Raw genomic sequence first — 20,290 nt, forward strand, 5'->3', positions numbered from 1 at the left:
TGGTTAAAATCTGCAAGGAAAAAAAAAAAAAAAAACACAGCAAAAAAGCAGCACGTGCACATGGCCTTAGGCTTGAGAATTGATTATCTGGAAAATGTCAGCAATCATTTGTGCTGGTCAGCTAAGGCTACTTTCACACTTGCGTTGGACGGCTTCCGTTGCCATCCGCAGCCTTGAGGAATTACGGTAACCGTTGCAGGAAACCGTTATATTCCTCATAGACTTCTATTAGCTACGGATAGCAACGGATGGTCTTGCGTTTCATTCGCTGCCCGACACAGCGTCGTTATTTTGACGCTGCGGGGGGGGGGGGGGGGGTCTGGGGCGCTGCATGTAGCGTTTTTTGAGCAGCGCAATTTGTAGGATTTTGCCGCGCATGCTCTCTGCCTCCCTGCACACGTAACCAGGGTAAACATCGGGTTACTGAGCAATGCGCTTTGCCTAGTTACCCGATATTTACACTGGCTACGGGTGCAAGGAGCCAGCGCTAAGCGGTGTACGCTGGTAACCAAGGTAAATATCGGGTAACCAAGCAAAGTGCTTTGCCTAGTTACCTGATGATATTTACCCTGGCTGTGTGTGCAGGGAGCCCGACACTTTCCCGCTCGGCTCCACCCCCTCCCGCACTACACACGTACCTGTCCCCAGCCTTGCCTTGCCTTGCATTCCTCGCTGCACTGATGTCCTCAGCACCATGGTCCCGCTCGGCTACACCCACCCCGCACTCCTCCCCCTCACACATTCTTGGCGGCCGAACGATCAGCTGATCACCTGGCAACCGGCTGCTGTGAGCGATCAGCTGATCGTTCACAATAGTCTGCCGCCAGTAAAACAAAAGAAAAAGAAAAAAAAAAAAGAAGATTCCGTTTTGTACGATCCGTTGCATCTGTTGTGCCACTACATGCAACACATCCGTTGCATCCGTCACACAACGCAATGCAACGGATACCGTTCAACGCAAGTGTGAAACTAGCCTAACACTAAGGACGATTCTTCCCTTGGTTCTTCAGTTTTGGATTGAGATATAGATATAGATATAGATATAGATATAGAGGGGGGAAAAAAAAGTAAGCTGTGATTTGCTTTATTTTTTTTAATCAATTGACTTAGCAAAGGATCAGTTGAAAACAGATGACTCATGAGCTATTAAAATAGGCTGCAAAGATTATAAAACTGGCAAAAAAAAAAAAAAAAAAAAAAGGGGGCATCAAAGTGGGCACCGAAGTACATTAGTGAAAGGGTTAAATAGCTTTGGGCCACTGATCCAACACCACATTTACATATCTAGTGATACCCCACATCAAATTCAGGTCACTCCAGCCTGGCCCAAACAAGTTCTGGGTATCAGAACTGTCATCAAAGTGGACAAAACCACAGTTTTCACAGATTGCCCACTTTGATGCCAGTTCTGATGGCCAAAACCTGTTTGGGCGAGGCTGGAGTGACCTGAACTTGATATGCGGTATCACTAGGTATGTAAATGTGGTGAGATCAGTGGCCCAAAGCAATTTAACCCCTCAAAGAAGGGAATTTTGTTACTTACCGTAAATTCCTTTTCTTCTAGCTCCTATTGGGAGACCCAGACGATTGGGTGTATAGCTACTGCCTCCGGAAGCCACACAAAGCATTACACTAAAAAGTGTAAGGCCCCTCCCCTTCTGGCTATACACCCCCAGTGGGATCACTGGCTCACCAGTTTTAGTGCAAAAGCAAGAAGGAGGAAAGCCAATAACTGGTTTAAACAAATTCACTCCGAAGTAACATCGGAGAACTGAAAACCATTCAACATGAACAACATGTGTACCCGAAAACAACCAAAAATCCCGAAGGACAACAGGGCGGGTGCTGGGTCTCCCAATAGGAGCTAGAAGAAAAGGAATTTACGGTAAGTAACAAAATTCCCTTCTTCGGCGCTCCATTGGGAGACCCAGACGATTGGGACGTCCAAAAGCTGTCCCTGGGTGGGTAAAGAAATACCTCATGTTAGAGCTGCAAGACAGCCTTCCCCTACGGGGAGGCAACTGCCGCCTGCAGGACTCTTCTACCTAGGCTGGCGTCCGCCGAAGCATAGGTATGCACCTGATAATGTTTGGTGAAAGTGTGCAGACTCGACCAGGTAGCTGCCTGGCACACCTGTTGAGCCGTAGCCTGGGGCCGTAATGCCCAGGACGCACCCACGACTCTGGTAGAATGGGCCTTCAGCCCTGATGAAACCGGAAGCCCAGTAGAACGGTAGGCTTCAAGGATTGGTTCCTTGATCCATTGAGCCAGGGTGGATGTTGCAGCCTGCGATCCCTTGCGCTGACCAGTGACAAGGACAAAGAGTGCATCCGAGCGGCGCAGGAGCGCCGTGCGGGAATGTAGATTCTGGGTGCTCTACACCAGATCCAACAATGCAAAGCCATTACATATCGATGAAATGGAGAAAAGGAAGGTAAGGAGATATCCTGATTGTGATAAAAAGGGGATACCACCTTAGGGAGAAACTCTGGGATCGGCCGCAGCACTACCTTATCTTGGTGAACACCAGGAAGGGAGCTCTGGATGACCGCGCTGCTAGTTCTGACACTCTCCGAAGAGACGTGACCGCTACCAGAAAGGCCACTTTCTGTGAAAGTCGAGAAAGTGAAAACAACCCTCAGAGGCTCGGAGGGCGGCTCCTAGAGAGCAATTAATACCCTGTGCAGATCCCATGGGTCTGACGGCCTCTTGTACGGAGGGACAATGTGATAATCCCCCTGCAGGAACGTGCGTACTTGAGGAAGTCGTACTAGGCGCTTCTGAAAGAATACCGACAGCGCTGCGACTTGTCCTTTAAGGGAGCCGAGCGACAAACCTTTTCCCAATCCAGATGCAGGAAGGGGGGAAAAAGGAAACAATGCAAATGGCCAGGGAGACACTCCCTAAGCAGAGCACCAAGAGAAGAATAACTTCCACGTCTTGTGGGAGATTTTGGCAGACGTCGGCTTCCTAGCCCGTCTCATGGTGGCAATGACGTCTTGAGATAATCCTGAAGACGCTAGGATCTCGGACTCGATGGCCACACAGTCCGGATCAGGGCCGTAGAATTCAGTGGAAAGAACGGCCCTTGGGACAGTAAGTCTGGCCGGTCTGAGAGTGCCCACGGTTGGCCGACCGTGAGATGCCACAGATCCGGGACCACGACCTCCTCGGTCAGTCTGGGACGACGAGGATGGCGCGGCGGCAAGCGGAGCTGAGCTTGCGTAGCACTCTGGGCAACAGTGCCAGAGTAGGAAACACAGAGTAGCTGGAACTGCGACCAATCCTGAACTAGGGCGCCTGCCGCCAGAGCTCTTTGCTCGTGAGACCGCGCCATGAAAATCGGGGCCTTGTTGTTGTGCCGAGACGCCATTAGGTCGACGTCCGGCATCCTCCAGCGGCTATAGATTTCCTGACACCATACTGGGTGCAGAGGCCATTCCCCTGCGTCCATGCCCAGGCGACTGAGGAAGTCTGCTTCCCAATTTTCTACGCCCGGGATGTGAACTGCGGATATGGTGGATGCTCTGTCCCCCACCCACATCAGAATCCGCCGGATTGCCTGGTAGGCTTGGCGATGCGTGTTCCGCCTTGGTGGGCGATGTCTGCCACCGCTGTGGAATTGTCCGACTGAATTCGGATCTGTTTTCCTTCCAGCCACTGCTGGAAGGCTTGCAGGGCAAGATGCACTGCCCAGATTTCCAGAACATTGATCTGAAGGATGGACTCCTCTGAGAGAGTCCTTGACCGTCTGAGAAGGGAAACGTTCCTTTCTAGGGACGTCGACTCCCCAACCCATTGGCAAAGCATGTCCCATTGAAGTGGACGCAGTGAAACTGCGCGAAAGTGACTGCCTCTGCATGAGGCGTCTTAAGGGGTGTGACTGGCCTTGAAGGAGAGACTGCACCCCCGTCTGTAGTGAACGCTGCTTGTCCAGCGGAAGCTTCACTATCGCTGAGGGAGTGTGAAACTCCATGCCCAGATATGTGAGCGATTGGGTCGGTGCCCGATGTAACCTTGAAAAGTTGATGATCCACCCGAAACTCTGGAGAGTCTCCAGCGCCACGTTCAGGCTGTGTCGGCATGCCTCTTGAGAGGGTGCCTTGACAAGTGGATCGTCCAGTAAGGATCACAGAGTGACCCTGAGAGTGCAGGACTGCTCCCACTGCTGCCCTGAACTTGGTGAAAACCCGTAGGGCTGTCGCCAGACCGAAGGGCAGGGCTACGCACTGAAGATGCTCGTCTTCAATAACGAAACGTAGCAAACGCTGGTGCTCTGGAGCAATCGGCACGAGGAGATAAGCATCCTGATGTCTATTGATGCTAGGAAAATCTCCTTGAGACATTGAGGCAATGACGGAGCGGAGGGTTACATCCGGAACCGCCTGGCCTTCACGTGCTTGGTGAGCAGTTTTAGGTCCAGAACGGAACGGAAAAAGCCACCCTTTTTTGGCACCCCAATAAGATTGGAGGAAAAAAACCGTGTCTTGTTCCTGAAGAGGAACAGGGATTACCACTCCTTCTGCCTGCAGAAGAGCATCGGCTCGGCGGGGGGGGGGGGGGAAGTTCTGAAGAATCGAGCCGGAGGACGAGAACAGAGCTCTATCCTGTACACGTGAGACACAATGTCTCTCACCCACCGGTCTGTGACCTGTGGCAGCTAAATGTACCCAGAAGCGGGAGATTCTGCCACCAACCGCGGATGCGGGGAGAGAGAGCTGAAATACATGAGGAGATCGCCTTGGCAGCGGTTCCTCCTGCTGCCTTCCTTGGGCGTGAATGAGCCCGGCCGGAAACTGAGCCCCTCTGAGCCTTTTTGAGCCCTTTTAGACGAGTACAATTGGGACTTGCCCGAGCCTGGGAAGGACCAACCTCGACTGTCCCCCCAGGACAGCATTACTAGGGTAAGTCGCAATGCAGACATTGCGAGGTTAAGGACACCACCTGCGGCACAGATGTACATGTGCTCAAGACCAGCTGCGCAAGACCAGCTGAAATAGGTTAGGGTGCCCATACGGCTGCGAATGCCGGAGCAACCGACACGCTGATAGCTTCACAGACAGATTTCAACCAGAGGTCTATCTGTCTGTCAATGGCATCTTTAAGTGAATTCCCATCTCCCCTGCAACTATGGATCTAGCCGCAAGCCTGGAGATTGGGGGATCCACCTTTGGACCCTGGGTCCAGGGCTGTACCACATCAGGGTAAAGGGATAACGTGCATCCTTAATACGTTTGGAGAAAACGTTTATCTGGTAGCGTGGTGTTTCTGAACTGCGTCTCTGAAGTCAGCGTGGTCAGAAAAAGTACTCAATCTACGCATGAGTACTGAAAAAGGATTTCTCCTGCTGTGAAGCTGACTCCTCCACTGGGGGAGCTGAGGGAGAAATATGCAACATTCCATTGATGGACGCTATAAGATCATTCACTATGGCGTCCCCATCCGGTGTATCCGGATTGAGAGCGGTGTCAGGACCAAAGCCCTGATCAGCTACGTCTGCCTCATCATACAGAGAGTCGTCCTGCTGGGACCTTGACCAGTGATGAAGCCTAGTGTCGTACCCAGCGAGCTAGCTTAGGCTGTCTGGGACTGCCGTCCGTGTCAGAGCCTTCACCCTGGAATGCCTGGGACCCCCCCGGAGTACTGAGTACGTTCCAAATGAGGGTGGCCAGGGAGCATTAGTCAAGATTGCCCATGGCCTGTCTGGAGTGCAAAGTCTCCATCCCATGACAATCTCCGTCCCTGTCCCTGGACAGGGTTCACAGGTGGTTTCTTTGGCCACTTCTAGTAGAGACCCCGGCTGACCAAGTGCTACAGGGGAGCATTGCCCACAATGGGGGTCAGTGAAACCTGCCGGTGGAACAGTATCTGCAGGAAAAACAGCATAGAAAGCCTGTGTTGCTTTTTTGCTGCTGTATTCTAGTCATCTATGCAATGTACAACATACAAGCATAAACACTTCAGCACATGCAATACAAGCAGCATAGAAAGCCTGTGCCTTGGCACCCTTGCTTTTTTGCTGCTGTTGTCCAGCCATCTAGGAGAATATAGCCCAGAGTAGCGACCGTACAGTGCAATGTATAGCATACAAGCATATATACAAATGAACACTTCAGCACATGCAGTGCAAGCAGCCTATAAAGCCTGTGCCTTGGCACCCATGCTTTTTTGCTGCAGTTGTCCAGCCCTCTAGGAGAATATAGCCAAGAGTAGCGACCGTACAGTGCAATGTATAGCATACAAGCATAAGTACAAATGAACACTTCAGCCATGTAATACAAGCAGCCTAGAAAACCTGTGCCTTAGCACCCTTGCGTTTTTGCTGCTGTTATCTCGCCATCTAGAAGGGCATATAGCCAAAGACAGCGACCTACAGTGCAGTGTATAGCATACAAGCATAAAATACAAATGGACACTTCGGTATTTAGTGGGGTCAGCACTTCAGGTGCTGCTTACCGCCCGCCTATAACGCGGGTGTGTGGTCGCCAGAGCCCTGTGTTGGTTGCCCAGAGCATGTCTCCGTTCCCCAGCTCGGACGGCGTGCAGGAATGGCTGCCGGCGTCCTTCTCCAGCTCGTGTGACGAGGGGCGGGCCGTGGGCGTGCCCCAGACAAGAGCGGGAAACTGGCGTCCCACTGTGTCCAGTGAAGGGGGCTGGAGAATGCAAAGCAGACTCCAGCCCTCGGCGCTGACTGTCTGTACAGCGTCCCGCCTCTCCCCTGACTGGCAGGGCTGGAGGCGGGAACGAAACGAAAACTAGGCCGCAAAGCCGGGGACTCGAGTAATAAGCGCGGCCGTCCATGTGCACGGCCAGCGCGGAAGTCCCCGGCGCACCACAAGTCCCAGCCGCGCCACAGTGTAAAAAAAAAACACCCAGCAACGGCCCGCGCGGCAGTTCCCAATACATAAAGTCACTCAGCAAAGCTGTAGTGACTAATAGCACGAGCGCTCTGCGCTGTTGCCCCCGGCGCACTAACACTCCCAGCAATGCTGGTGTGTGTGTGCGCGCCTGCCCGGGGACACAGAGTACCTTAATGTAGCAGGGCCTGTCCCTGACGATACTCCGCTCCATATCCAGCAGGTTCTCTGGGTCTGTGGATGGAGCCCGGTCTCAGTGCCTGGAGACCTGTAAGATCCCACTTCACCCAGAGCCCTGAGGGGGGATGGGGAAGGAAAACAGCATGTGGGCTCCAGCCTCCATACCCACAATGGGTACCTCAACCTTACAAACCGCAAGTGGTGTGAGAAGGGAGCATGCTGGGGACCCCATATGGGCCCACTTTTCTTCCATCCGACATAGTCAGCAGCTGCTGCTCACTAAACAGTGGAGCTATGCGTGGATGTCTGACCTCCTTCGCACAAAGCAGAAAACTGGTGAGCCAGTGATCCCACTGGGGGTGTATAGCCAGAAGGGGAGGGGCCTTACACTTTTTAGTGTAATGCTTTGTGTGGCCTCCGGAGGCAGTAGCTATACACCCAATCGTCTGGGTCTCCCAATGGAGCGCCGAAGAAAACACATGTTACATATTCAAATCTGTAAACACTGGTTTTGCCCACTTTGATGCCCAGAACCTGTTTGGGCCAGGCTGGAGTGATCTGAATTTGATGTGTGGCATCACTAGGTATGTAAATGTGGTGTGAGATCAGTGGCCCAAAGCCATTTAACCCTTTCACTAACATACTTTGATACCCATTTTTTTGCCAGTTGTATAATTTTTGCAGCTGATTTTAAGTGTATTTATATGTTATTTTTTTGTGTTATTTTTGCTGTTAAACCTGTAAAAAACTAAAAATACTAAAATTGCCGAATAAGAAACTGACAAATAAGCTCACGATGCTGAAGATTGTTTCTTATGATGCAGTCTCCCTACCTACTCACAATACTTATGTGATGTCCATTGGGACTAGCTTTGCCGTAGCTTTTATGGGAACGTAACCCCCCCACCGACACTGCAAGATGGCACCTTGCGCTGCCCACCATAAAGCAGCAACAGATGCAGCAAAAATAGCGACACTTATCGTCCTTTGCAGGTAATATTACTATAGTGGTGCATTTGTTATAGATGCAAGATTTTCAAACGTGCTTTTTTTTTTTTTTTAAATCTAGGGCCAGTTTAATAGAAGGCTCTCATTTATAGGCTGCAGGAAAGACAAGCTAGGCACATGGAAACAAACAATGCTGTCATCTCCACAATCTGCAGAGTACAATTAAATAGACATTGATATACGGAGGAGTTGTCAACAATTTTATTTCCTCTCATGGCTGCAGGGAAATAAGAAAGATCTAATGGATTGGGTTTGCTCTTGGGGTATAAGAAAAGGACAATGCCCCGCAACGAAACAACCAGAAAATTCCCATCTCTAGATCATTCCTGCTCTTAGTAACCCCCCCATCCCCCACTCCCACAACAGTATTCCCCAGTCACCCCCATACCCCACGCTCCCAGTATGCCCCAGTCCCCCCCCCACGCTCCCAGTATGCCCCAGTCCCCCCCCCCACGCGCCCAGTATGCCCCAGTCCCCCCCCCCCACGCGCCCAGTATGCCCCAGTCCCCCCCCCCCACGCTCCCAGTATGCCCCAGTCCCCCCCCCACGCTCCCAGTATGCCCCAGTCCCCCCCCCACGCTCCCAGTATGCCCCAGTCCCCCCCCCACGCTCCCAGTATGCCCCAGTCCCCCCCCCACGCTCCCAGTATGCCCCAGTCCCCCCCCCACGCTCCCAGTATGCCCCAGTCCCCCCCCCCACGCTCCCAGTATGCCCCAGTCCCCCCCCCACGCTCCCAGTATGCCCCAGTCCCCCCCCCACGCTCCCAGTATGCCCCAGTCCCCCCCCCACGCTCCCAGTATGCCCCAGTCCCCCCCCCACGCTCCCAGTATGCCCCAGTCCCCCCCCCACGCTCCCAGTATGCCCCAGTCCCCCCCCCACGCTCCCAGTATGCCCCAGTCCCCCCCCACGCTCCCAGTATGCCCCAGTCCCCCCCCCACGCTCCCAGTATGCCCCAGTCCCCCCCCCACGCTCCCAGTATGCCCCAGTCCCCCCCCCACGCTCCCAGTATGCCCCAGTCCCCCCCCCACGCTCCCAGTATGCCCCAGTCCCCCCCCCACGCTCCCAGTATGCCCCAGTCCCCCCCCCACGCTCCCAGTATGCCCCAGTCCCCCCCCCACGCTCCCAGTATGCCCCAGTCCCCCCCCCACGCTCCCAGTATGCCCCAGTCCCCCCCCCACGCTCCCAGTATGCCCCAGTCCCCCCCCCACGCTCCCAGTATGCCCCAGTCCCCCCCCCACGCTCCCAGTATGCCCCAGTCCCCCCCCACGCTCCCAGTATGCCCCAGTCCCCCCCCCACGCTCCCAGTATGCCCCAGTCCCCCCATCCCCCTCACTCCCAGTGTCCCCCAGTCCCACCCATCCCCCTCGCTCCCAGTGTCCCCCAGTCACACCCATCCCCCCATGCTCCCAGTCACCCCAGTCCCCCCCGTCCCCCTCGCTCCCAGTGTCCCCCAGTCACACCCGTCCCCCTCGCTCCCAGTGTCCCCCAGTCCCCCCATGCTCCCAGTCACACCCATGCTCCCAGTGTCCCCCAGTCACACCCATCCCCCCACGCTCCCAGTGTCCCCCAGTCCCCCCCGTCCCCCTCGCTCCCAGTGTCCCCCAGTCACACCCATCCCCCCATCCCCCCACGCTCCCAGTCACCCCAGTCACCCCCATCCCCCCACGCTCCCAGTGTCCCCCAGTCACCCCATCCCCCCACGCTCCCAGTCACACCCATGCTCCCAGTCCCCCCCCCCCCCCCATCCCCCCACGCTCCCAGTATTACCAGTCACCCCTCCCCATTATATTAACCTACACCTCTCAGCCAATAGTGAGACGGTCTGTGAAGCAGCAGTGCACCTGACTTACCCCTTGGTGCGGTGTTGTTGGCCATGTTCCGGGTCCACCTGTCGCCCGGGATCAGACCAGGCCCCCAGCAGCTTCACATCTGACACTTCTTTGCCTATGGTGAACCAGTCATTGATCTGCTCCACTGTCAGCTTCCTCAGCATGATGGCGTCTCCTCTGCCCTCCTGCTCGGAGCTCGGCGTCCTGCTGACTGATATGTGGAAATCTGTCACGTGAGCGGCCCTCTGTGGCGGGAAAGTTTGTTACCATAGAGACCGGGTGGCGCGCTGCGGCCTAGAGCCTGCGCAATGCGCATGTGGTGGTCCTCAGATTAGACGCAGTGGACGTGCTGCTTTATGTATTAAAATGACATGTAACTTTTTCAATGTTTATTTAATGGATATTACATCCAGAAACACCTATCTATCTAACAATGGCTGTTTCCATCTCTCACATACAGTTCAAAATGTCCACCAATAGCTGCATCTTTAGCCTGCACAAACCATAGCCATCCAAAGTGTCAAAGGCTGTAGTAATGCCCCCTCTGTGCCTCCATGGGAGATAATGCCCCCTCTGTGCCTCCATGGGAGATAATGCCCACTCTGTGCCTCCATGGGAGATAATGCCCCCTCTGTGCCTCCATGGGAGATAATGCCCCCTCTGTGCCTCCATGGGAGTTAATGCCCCCTCTGTGCCTCCATGGGAGATAATGCCCACTCTGTGCCTCCAAGGGAGATTATGCCCCCTCTGTGCCTCCATGGGGGATAATGCCCCCTCTGTGCCTCCATGAGTAATAATGCCCGCTCTGTGCCTCCATGGGAGATAATGCCCCCTCTGTGCTTCCATAGGAGATAATGCCCCCTGTGTGCCTCCATGAGTAATAAAGCCCCTGTCGCGGGCGGGGAGGACGCCGTCGCTGCTGCGCTCTCGCTAACGCTCGGGTCCGGCGCTGCTGCGATGGCTGCTCGGTGGCTTGAGCGGTGGGCCGGATCCGGGGACTCGAGCGGTGCTCCTCGCCCATGAGTGAAAGGGGTGGTTGCTTTGGGGGAGTTAGTCCGTGACGCCACCCACGGGTCGTGGTGAAGATGGGCACCACCGCTGCTGGTGACTGGGATCCCGGGAGCGATGGCAGGGAGCAGCTGGGATGTTGTTTTCCCCCTCCGTGGGTAGGAGTTGGTGGTCCCGGGGCCCGGTGATGTTGTGACGGGGAGGCAGGGTCGGTGAGGTGCAGGGTTGCAGGGACAGCGCGGCGCGCTGCTGGATGGCACGGGTGTACTCACTCAGCAAGAAAGGTACAAAGTCCTCGGTAAACCAAACGGCTGGATAGACGGGTCCCGCAGCCGGCTGCAGTGCTTCTCCCCGGACAGGCGATGGCGGCTGTCTTTCCCTGCACCTTAATGTTCTCTTTCTGACTACTATGGATTCCCAACGGTAGTCCGCTCCCCTATGGGTACTGGAGGAGCCCATTTGCCCGCAGATGCTGGCCCTTGGGTCTCTAGCCTTAGGCGGTAGCTGTATACCCTCACAGTGTGGGCTGTTGCCTTCAATCGGGACTTTTGCTGTTGTGAAACCCCTGGGGTTCCAGTCACATTCGGATCTGACTATTGTCGGCGGCTCCAAGCCTGGTCGGGGTCCAATAGCCCTCCCTGTGTGTGCTGGCTTCACTTCGCTCCCCGGTCGGTACCGGCGGGCCGTCGCCCGTCCCCGGTCCTACAGTTCCACGTTGCTCCACCACTCCTGCAGACGGCCACCACCGTCTGCCAACCTTGCTGTTAGTGCCTGGGCCACAAAACCAGACACCCAAGTGCTCACTCCTCTCACTTCAAACTCCAACTTCTAACTACTGTCACTTTTTCCGCCTCCAGGCCTGTGAACTACTCGGTGGGTGGGGCCAACCGCTTGGCTCCGCCCCACCTGGTGTGGACATCAGACACTGGAGGGAGGCAACAAGGATTTTTGTTTGGCTGGTGTCCCTGTCTAATGGGGGTGGGAGTGTTTGAGTGTTATTTGTGACGACCTGGCTAGGCCAGGGCGCCACACCCCCTCTGTGCCTCCATGGGAGATAATGCCCCCTCTGTGCCTCCATGAGAGATAATGCCCCCTCTGTGCCTCCATGAGTAATAATGCCCCCTCTGTGCCTCCATGGGAGATAATGCCCCCTCTGTGCCTCCATGGGAGATAATGCCCCTTCTGTGCCTCCATGAGTAATAATGCCCCCTCTGTGCCTCCATGGGAGATAATGCCCCCTCTGTGCCTCCATGGGAGATAATGCCCCCTCTGTGCCTCCATGGGAGATAATGCCCCCTCTGTGCCTCCATGGGAGATAATGCCCCCTCTGTGCCTCCATGGGAGATAATGCCCCCTCTGTGCCTCCATGGGAGATAATGCCCCCTCTGTGCCTCCATGGGAGATAATGCCCCCTCTGTGTTTCCATGGGAGATAATGCCCCCTCTGTGTCTCCATAGGAGATAATGCCCCCTCTGTGCCTCCATGGGAGATAATGCCCCCTCTGTGCCTCCATGGGAGATAATGCCCCCTCTGTGCCTCCATGGGAGATAATGCCCCCTCTGTGCCTCCATGGGAGATAATGCCCCCTCTGTGCCTCCATGGGAGATAATGCCCCCTCTGTGCCTCCATGGGAGATAATGCCCCCTCTGTGTTTCCATGGGAGATAATGCCCCCTCTGTGTCTCCATAGGAGATAATGCCCCCTCTGTGCCTCCATGGGAGATAATGCCCCCTCTGTGCCTCACTGAGTAATAATGCCCCCTCTGTGCCTCCATGAGTAATAATGCCCCCTCTGTGCCTCCATGAGTAATAATGCCCCCTCTGTGCCTCACTGAGTAATAATGCCCCCCTCTGTGCCTCCATGAGTAATAATGCCCCCTCTGTGCCTCCATGAGTAATAATGCCCCCTCTGTGCCTCCATGAGTAATAATGCCCCCCTCTGTGCCTCCATGAGTAATAATGCCCCCCTCTGTGCCTACCTGAGTAATAATCCCCCGTCTGTACAGTGGGAAAGGCCAGAGCTCTGGGTTCTAGTCCCCATAGTGGTTTTTTGTTTTGTTTTGGGTTTTTTATTATTATTATTATTATTATTATTATTATATTTGAAAGGATAATACTATGTGTGACACAGATGCCTTACCATTAAGCTATAGGGTCATTATTTATTGCATTTTATATTTAGGTAATAATATATCATAAGAAAACAATGTCAGGTATCAGAAGTCAATGATCAGATGTCAATGATCAGTAGTCAGTTGTCAGAAGTTAGTTGTCAGATGTCAGTGATCAGTTGTCAGATGTCAGTGATCAGTAGTCAGTTGTCAGATGTTAGTTGTCAGATGTCAGTGATCAGTTGTCAGATGTCAGTGATCAGTAGTCAGTTGTCAGATGTTAGTTGTCAGATGTCAGTGATCAGTTGTCAGATGTCAGTGATCAGTATTCAGTTGTCAGATGTTAGTTGTCAGATGTCAGTGATCAGTTGTCAGATGTCAGTGATCAGTAGTCAGTTGTCAGATGTCAGTGATCAGTAGTCAGTTGTCAGATGTTAGTTGTCAGATGTCAGTGATCAGTAGTCAGTTGTCAGATTTTAGTTGTCAGATGTCAGTGATCAGTTATCAGTGATCAAACAAGGTATTTCTGCTGTTTGACACTGATATATGATCATGTCCTAAAATGGACTCTGAACTCCACAGCTCTATCACCACGTGACCCTGAGCATGGAGACTCATTTGATGGCGGATTTCCATCTCTATGACACTGGAGGATGTGTTCTTAGGTGTAATAATAAAATTAGGATTGAAGCATGGATGAAGCGTGGGTTATAGGGAGCCAAAAACGTTTTTATGAGAATAACCTCCAAGTGGGATAAGTAAATAATTCAAAGAAGGACTGCACACTGACCAGAAGATGGACCCTTTTTGGGACAGACAGGGTCCTATCTCAAACAATCTGTGTTAGAGATTAGATGAGCGCATTTCAGTTACATCTTTCCATCTGTGGCACAATGTTGTATGCGCCGGGTACAATCATAAAAAGTTACTGGAATATCAGAATTCCGTGCATTGTGTCACCGTGTTCTAAAGATCCACGTGACATAACACCACGTTATTTATAAAAGTGTCATTTTTTATTATTTTTTTTTTACTATATGTCGCGGGCGGAGGAGGGGACGCTGCGCTCTCCCACTGCTCGGGTCCGGCTGCTTCTGCCGTTGCTCGGTGGCTCGAGCGACGGGCCGGATCCCGGGAACTCGAGCGGCGCTCCTCGCCCGTGAGTGAAAAGGGGATTGGTTTGTGGCGGCGGTTAGGGCCATCTCCAGGCCGGTCACCCCGCCAAAGGGTCTTGATGCACGGCAGCCGAAGCACTATTGGTAGCAAGCCAGTCCGTAGGAGAGCTGGAAGAAGATGTCGCTGAGAACACGGAGTTCTGGACGTTAGTCCGGGTGACGAGGCTCAGGGTCCGAGGCCGGGTTGAAGGGTCAGACTGAATCCGGAACCTGCTGAGCGAGGAGACGGGTCACCAAACGGAGTCAGAGACTGGAGACTGGCGGAGCTGCAGAGGTGGTGGAACTTCCGCCGAAGTCACCGTCAGTAGTACTGGAACGGACGTGGTCAGGACCAGCTGGCGTGGCAGGACAGGCTCTGCGAGACAGACAGGGGTTAATACTGGACACAGCAATATGGGGACCTGAACTCCTAGCTTACTAAACACGTAGAACAGGCCCCGCCCACCAGGAAAGAGAATCCTAATATACCCTGTACCTGTCTATGCAATTTCCTGTTTCTGGGTGCTGGCCCTTTAAGAGAGGGTCAATGACCGCGCGCGCACCCTAATGCGCATGCGCGAGGCCCGTGTGCCAGAAGCCAGTCCAGGGAGCGGTGCAGAGGAAGCAGGAGTGCCCGGGTGAGTGTCCCACGTCGCAGAGGGGCGCCGGGAGCGGGAAGTAGGACACATGGAGGGTGCAGGCAAGGAAGAAGGGACCGGGACCGGAGTGGTGAGTCGGGGACGCCGCCGGGAACCGGGGAGCGGACCAGGGGGACCGGAGAGCGGGCCACGGGGACTGGAGAGCGGGGCACGGGGACCGGGAAGCGTGACATGACCCTAGATAGGTTCCGAACCTATGCGCCAGATGCCTGACCCTAGGAATCCCTTGTGCTGGACCCTAGCTAGGGAACAGGTGGGATGAGCTCTTCCTCAACCCCACTAAACACTATAGACGACACAAGCAGGACACACAGGGGGAGATGGTGACCCCTGACCAAACCTACAGCTGGTCCCTCGGGTCCCTCACCGCCCTAGATAGGTTCCACACCTATGTGCCGAGCCAGATACCTGACCCTAGGTATCCCTGGTGCTGGGCGCCAAATAGGGAACGAGTGGGATGAGCTCTTCCTCAGCCCCACTGAACAACTATGGAAGACACAAGGAGGACACACAGAGGGAAAAGCATGATCATTAGATCACTCAGGTAGGAATTCAGGAAAGCTTTCAACAACAATACCACAGAGGAGTACAAGCCACCTTCAAGGCTTGAAGGAACTGAAAAATATCACCAGCACCAGTCCAAATAATGAAGGGGAATTTAAGCACCAAGAGAATGCTGATGATCACCAGCTGGGTGGAAGTCGAACTCCTGCTGTGTCCAAATGGGGAGAGATGAATCCAGCATGAAAGCTACCTATACCAATGAATACTGACAGCAGAGACAATGGAAAGTCAGGGAGCGTTTCGGCGGAGCCAGACGCTGTGACCTTCTATGGGCAGAAACCACATGACTGTCTGTCACCTGTAACATCAGCGCAGGCAGACTAGGGCATCAACCCACAGACGTAGGCAAGCTATCAAGAGTTAATCTCTGCTGGGCTGCTTGTTAGTCTCTTTGATCACATGCCATGGGGAGCCAATCAAGTTTACTCCCCTCCTATATATGCTGGCTGGATTATTTTAATAATACAAGTTATAGTTTACCTATACTGGTCTAGTGAGGTGTTGTGATCCAGATTGGTGATTGTAGTACTTTATTGCTGTGAATGGTTATGGTGTTAACTCATGTTGTCTTTTTATTGCTACCTTCCTGCTCTTGCTTTTTTCCTTAGACTCTGTTTGTTTCTATGAGTTTGCAGTGTGTCTGAATGTTTTTTTTTCTCTGTCGTAATCTGTGTTTCCATTACATTCTTGTCCCTTCCTTCCATGGTGGGTTGTAACAGATTAGATCTGGTCAGGAGAGTAGTAAGGCATGGGATTCCGGCAGTCAGGAATAGCTAAGGGTCCCCTAGCGTGAGGGACAGTATAGGAGCCCCCTGTTACTCGCAATCGTGACACTAATGAGGAATCAAGGAGACCATCAGGGGACTTGGGCACCAGTATGAAAAATGGGTTGGGGGATCAGTAGGTGAATATATATTATGTAAATACAGTTATTTGATAAAAAGTAGTTCTGGAGAAGAGCAGCGCAGCTCTCAGCATAGCAGTGCGTACATCAGTGACAACAATTCTCTTATTGATCCATTTTTGTCTGCCCCTTGAGCATTGCATTTTATATACAGTCATGGCCAAAGGTTTTGAGAATGACACCAAAATGATATTTTCACATGATCTGTTGCCCTCTGGTTTTTAATTGTGTTTGTCTGATGTTTACATCACATACAGAAATATAATTGCAATCATATTATGAGTACCAAAAGGTTATATTGACAGTTAGAATGAGTTAATGCAGCAAGTGAATATTTGCAGTGTTGACCCTTCTTCTTCAGGACCTCTGCAATTCTCCCTGGCATGCTCTCGATCATCTTCTGGAGCAAATCCTGACTGATAGCTGTCCATTCTTGCATAAGCAATGCTTGCATTTTGCCAGAATTTGTTGTTTTTTGTTTGTCCACCCGTCTCTTGATGATTGCCCACAAGTTCTCAATGGGATTAAGATCTGGGGAGTTTCCAGGCCATGGACCCTAAATCTCTATGTTTTGTTCCATGAGCCATTTAGTGATCACCTTAGCTTTATGGCAACGTGCTCCATCATGCTGAAAAAGGCATTGTTGGGTGCCAAACTGCTCTTGAACAGTTGGGAGAAGTTGCTCTTGGAGGACATTCTGGTACCATTCTTTATTCATGGCTGTGTTTTTAGGCAAGACTGTGAGTGGTGCGATTCCCTTGGCTGAGAAGCAACCCCACACATGAATCGTTTCAGGATGCTTACCAGTTGGCATGAGACAAGACTGGTGGTAGCGCTCCCCTCTTCTTCTCCTAATAAGCTATTTTCCAGATGTCCCAAACAATCGAAAAGGGGATTCATCTGAGAAAATGACTTTACCCCAGTCCTCAGCAGTCCACTCCCTGTACCTTTTGCAGAATATCAGTCGGTCCCTGATGTTTTTTTCTGGAGAGAAGTGGCTTCTTTTCTGCCCTCCTTGAAACCAGGCCTTGCTCAAGCAGTCTCCGCCTCACAGTGCGTGCAGAAGCACTCACACCAGCCTGCTGCCTATTGCTGCGCTAGCTCGGCACTGCTGGTAGTCTGATCCCGCAGCTGAAACAGTTTTAAGATACGGTCCTGGCGTTTGCTGGTCCTTCTTGGTTACCCTGGAGCTTTTTTGGCAACAATGGAAGCTCTCTCCTTGAAGTTCTTGATGATGCGATAGATTGTTGACTGAGGTGCAATCTTTGTAGCTGCGATACTCTTCCCTGTTAGGCCATTTTTGTGCAGAGCAATGATGGCTGCACGTGTTTCTTTAGAGATAACCATGGTTAACTGAAGAGAAACAATGATACCAAGCACCAGCCTCCTTTTAAAGTGTCCAGTGGTGTCATTCTTACTTAATCATGACTGATTGATCGCCAGCCCTGTCCTCATCAACACCTACACCTGTGTTAATGGAACAATCACTAAAACAATGTTAGCTGCTCCTTTTAAGGCAGGAATGCAATGATGTTGAAATGTGTTTTGGGGGTTGAAGTTCATTTTCTTAGCCAATATTGACTTTGCAAGTAATTGCTGTTAAGCTGATCACTCTTTATGACATTCTGGAGTATATGCAAATTGCCATTAGAAAAACTTAAGCAGTAGACTTTGTAAAAATTAATATTTGTAGCATTCTCAAAACTTGGCCACGACTGTACTGACATCATATTTTAATATATAAATACGCCACAAGGTGGTGCTATTGCCCTTTCTCTGTGCTGTGTTCTCTTTCTTGCTGGGGAACCTCTAAAGATATGTTCGCACCATTTTTTTTTATTATTAATTATTTATTTATATATTTATTTATTTTTTGCAGCCTTTTCATTGGACATTACGTAGTTTGCAGAATTTTCCAAGAGGAAACGCTTAAAATAGTGATATGCCCAGAACAACAAGTCATTTTCCAGTAGAAAAGAATAGGAGACTTTCAAGCTTTATTTTCAGCTATTTTTTTGTTTATTTGTTTGTTTTGTTGTTTTTTGGTTTTATTTTAGATCGGACTTAAAAAACCGTCTGTGTGCCCATAGGCTTATATTACAGCTACCTGAATGAAATATTGTACAGGGCTTCCATCATGGTACAGATGGACTTTTAATTGGGATATCTGCATGATTCTCCGAAAGAGTTAAAGTTCTATTAGTTTTAGCAAAAACAGGTCATTTATTGAATAATGGAAAGTTATGACATTTTCTTACACGCTTTCTGCATGACTTTCTCACAATTTGCAAGATCTCTGCTTGCTGTAATTCAATAGACTTGATCATTCTGACCTGGTCCTGTGATCTATAATTTGTCCCAAGATCCGGCTCTTAGATCTGTACGAGCCGTGCATCACATGGTCTGGAAAGATTTTTATCCACTGGCACTAAGCACTGAAGGTATACCAAAGTGCGCATCCAACATATCCAGCTCTTCTATTCCACACTGCTCCTTGTGCCTCCAACATATCCAGCTCTGCTATTCCATGCTGCTCCTTGTGCCTGCAACATATCCAGCTCTGCTATTCCACGCTGCTCCTTGTGTCTCCAACATATCCAGCTCTGCTATTCCACACTGCTCCTTGTGCCTGCAACATATCCAGCTCTGCTATTTCACGCTGCTCCTTGTGCCTCCAACATATCCATCTCTGCTATTCCATGCTGCTCCTTGTGCCTCCAACATATCCATCTCTGCTATTCCATGCTGCTCCTTGTGCCTCCAACATATCCAGCTCTGCTATTCCACGCTGCTCCTTGTGCCTGCAACATATCCAGCTCTTCTATTCCACACTGCTCCTTGTGCCTGCAACATATCCAGCTCTGCTATTCCACGCTGCTCCTTGTGCCTGCAACATATCCAGCTCTGCTATTCCATGCTGCTCCTTGTGCCTCCAACATATCCAGCTCTGCTATTCCATGCTGCTCCTTGTGCCTCCAACATATCCATCTCTGCTATTCCATGCTGCTCCTTGTGTCTCCAACATATCCAGCTCTGCTATTCCATGCTGCTCCTTGTGCCTGCAACATATCCAGCTCTGCTATTCCACACTGCTCCTCGTGCCTGCAACATATCCAGCTCTGCTATTCCACGCTGCTCCTTGTGCCTGCAACATATCCAGCTCTGCTATTCCATGCTGCTCTTTGTGCCTCCAACATATCCATCTCTGCTATTCTATGCTGCTCCTTGTGCCTGCAACATATCCAGCTCTGCTATTCCACGCTGCTTCTTGTGCCTGCAACATATCCAACTCTGCTATTCCATGCTGCTCCTTGTGCCTGCAACATATCCAACTCTGCTATTCTATGCTGCTCCTTGTGCCTGCAACATATCCAGCTCTGCTATTCCACGCTGCTCCTTGTGCCTGCAACATATCCAACTCTGCTATTCCATGCTGCTCCTTGTGCCTGCAACATATCCAACTCTGCTATTCTAGCTGCTCCTTGCGCCTGCAACATATCCAGCTCTGATATTCCACGCTGCTCCTTGTGCTTGCAACATATCCAACTCTGCTATTCCATGCTGCTTCTTGTGCCTTCAACATATATAGCTCTGCAATTCCACAATATTCCTTGAGCCTCCAACATAACCAGCTCTGCAAATATACACTGCTCCTTGTGCCTCCAACATATCCAGCTCTGCTATTCCGCACTGCTTCCAGCTCTGCTATTCCACACTGCTCCTTGTGTCTCCAACATATCCAGCTCTGCTGTTTCACTCTGCTGTTTGTGGTTCCAGCAAATCCAGCTCTGCTGTTCCATGCTGCTCCTCGTTTTTTCCAGCATCTCCAGCTCTTTTGTTCCATGCTACATTGTGCTCCCAGCATATCCCATCTTGCTGCTCTACACTGCCCCTCATTTTTCCAGTATCTCCAGCTCTGCTGTTCCACGCTGCTCCTTATGATTCCAACATATCCCATTCTGCTGTTGAATGTTGCTCCTAATTTGTTCAGCATCTTCAGCTCTGCTGTTCCACGCT

The 20,290-nt window shown here is 51.7% G+C and overlaps 1 protein-coding gene across 2 annotated transcripts in view; it reads right to left on the minus strand.

Annotated features, from left to right (window-relative positions):
- Positions 1–13,868, minus strand: part of TDRD9 (tudor domain containing 9) — a 502,525-nt gene extending 488,657 nt beyond the window's left edge. Inside the window, exons 1-2 of one of the 2 annotated variants that reach the window (XM_075330093.1) lie at positions 13,783–13,868; positions 9,896–10,085 (exon numbers count right to left, since the gene is read on the minus strand). In XM_075330093.1, coding sequence (XP_075186208.1) covers positions 9,896–10,038 — 143 coding nt within the window. In that variant the 5' untranslated portion in view covers positions 10,039–10,085; positions 13,783–13,868. Of the gene's footprint in view, positions 1–9,895; positions 10,094–13,782 lie in introns of those variants that run through there. The other variant, XM_075330094.1, reaches the window with a different exon arrangement.
- Between the last annotated feature and the right edge of the window lie 6,422 nt (positions 13,869–20,290).

Source organism: Anomaloglossus baeobatrachus, chromosome 12, assembly GCF_048569485.1.
Source record: "Anomaloglossus baeobatrachus isolate aAnoBae1 chromosome 12, aAnoBae1.hap1, whole genome shotgun sequence".
Classification (NCBI taxonomy): Eukaryota; Metazoa; Chordata; class Amphibia; order Anura; family Aromobatidae; genus Anomaloglossus; species Anomaloglossus baeobatrachus.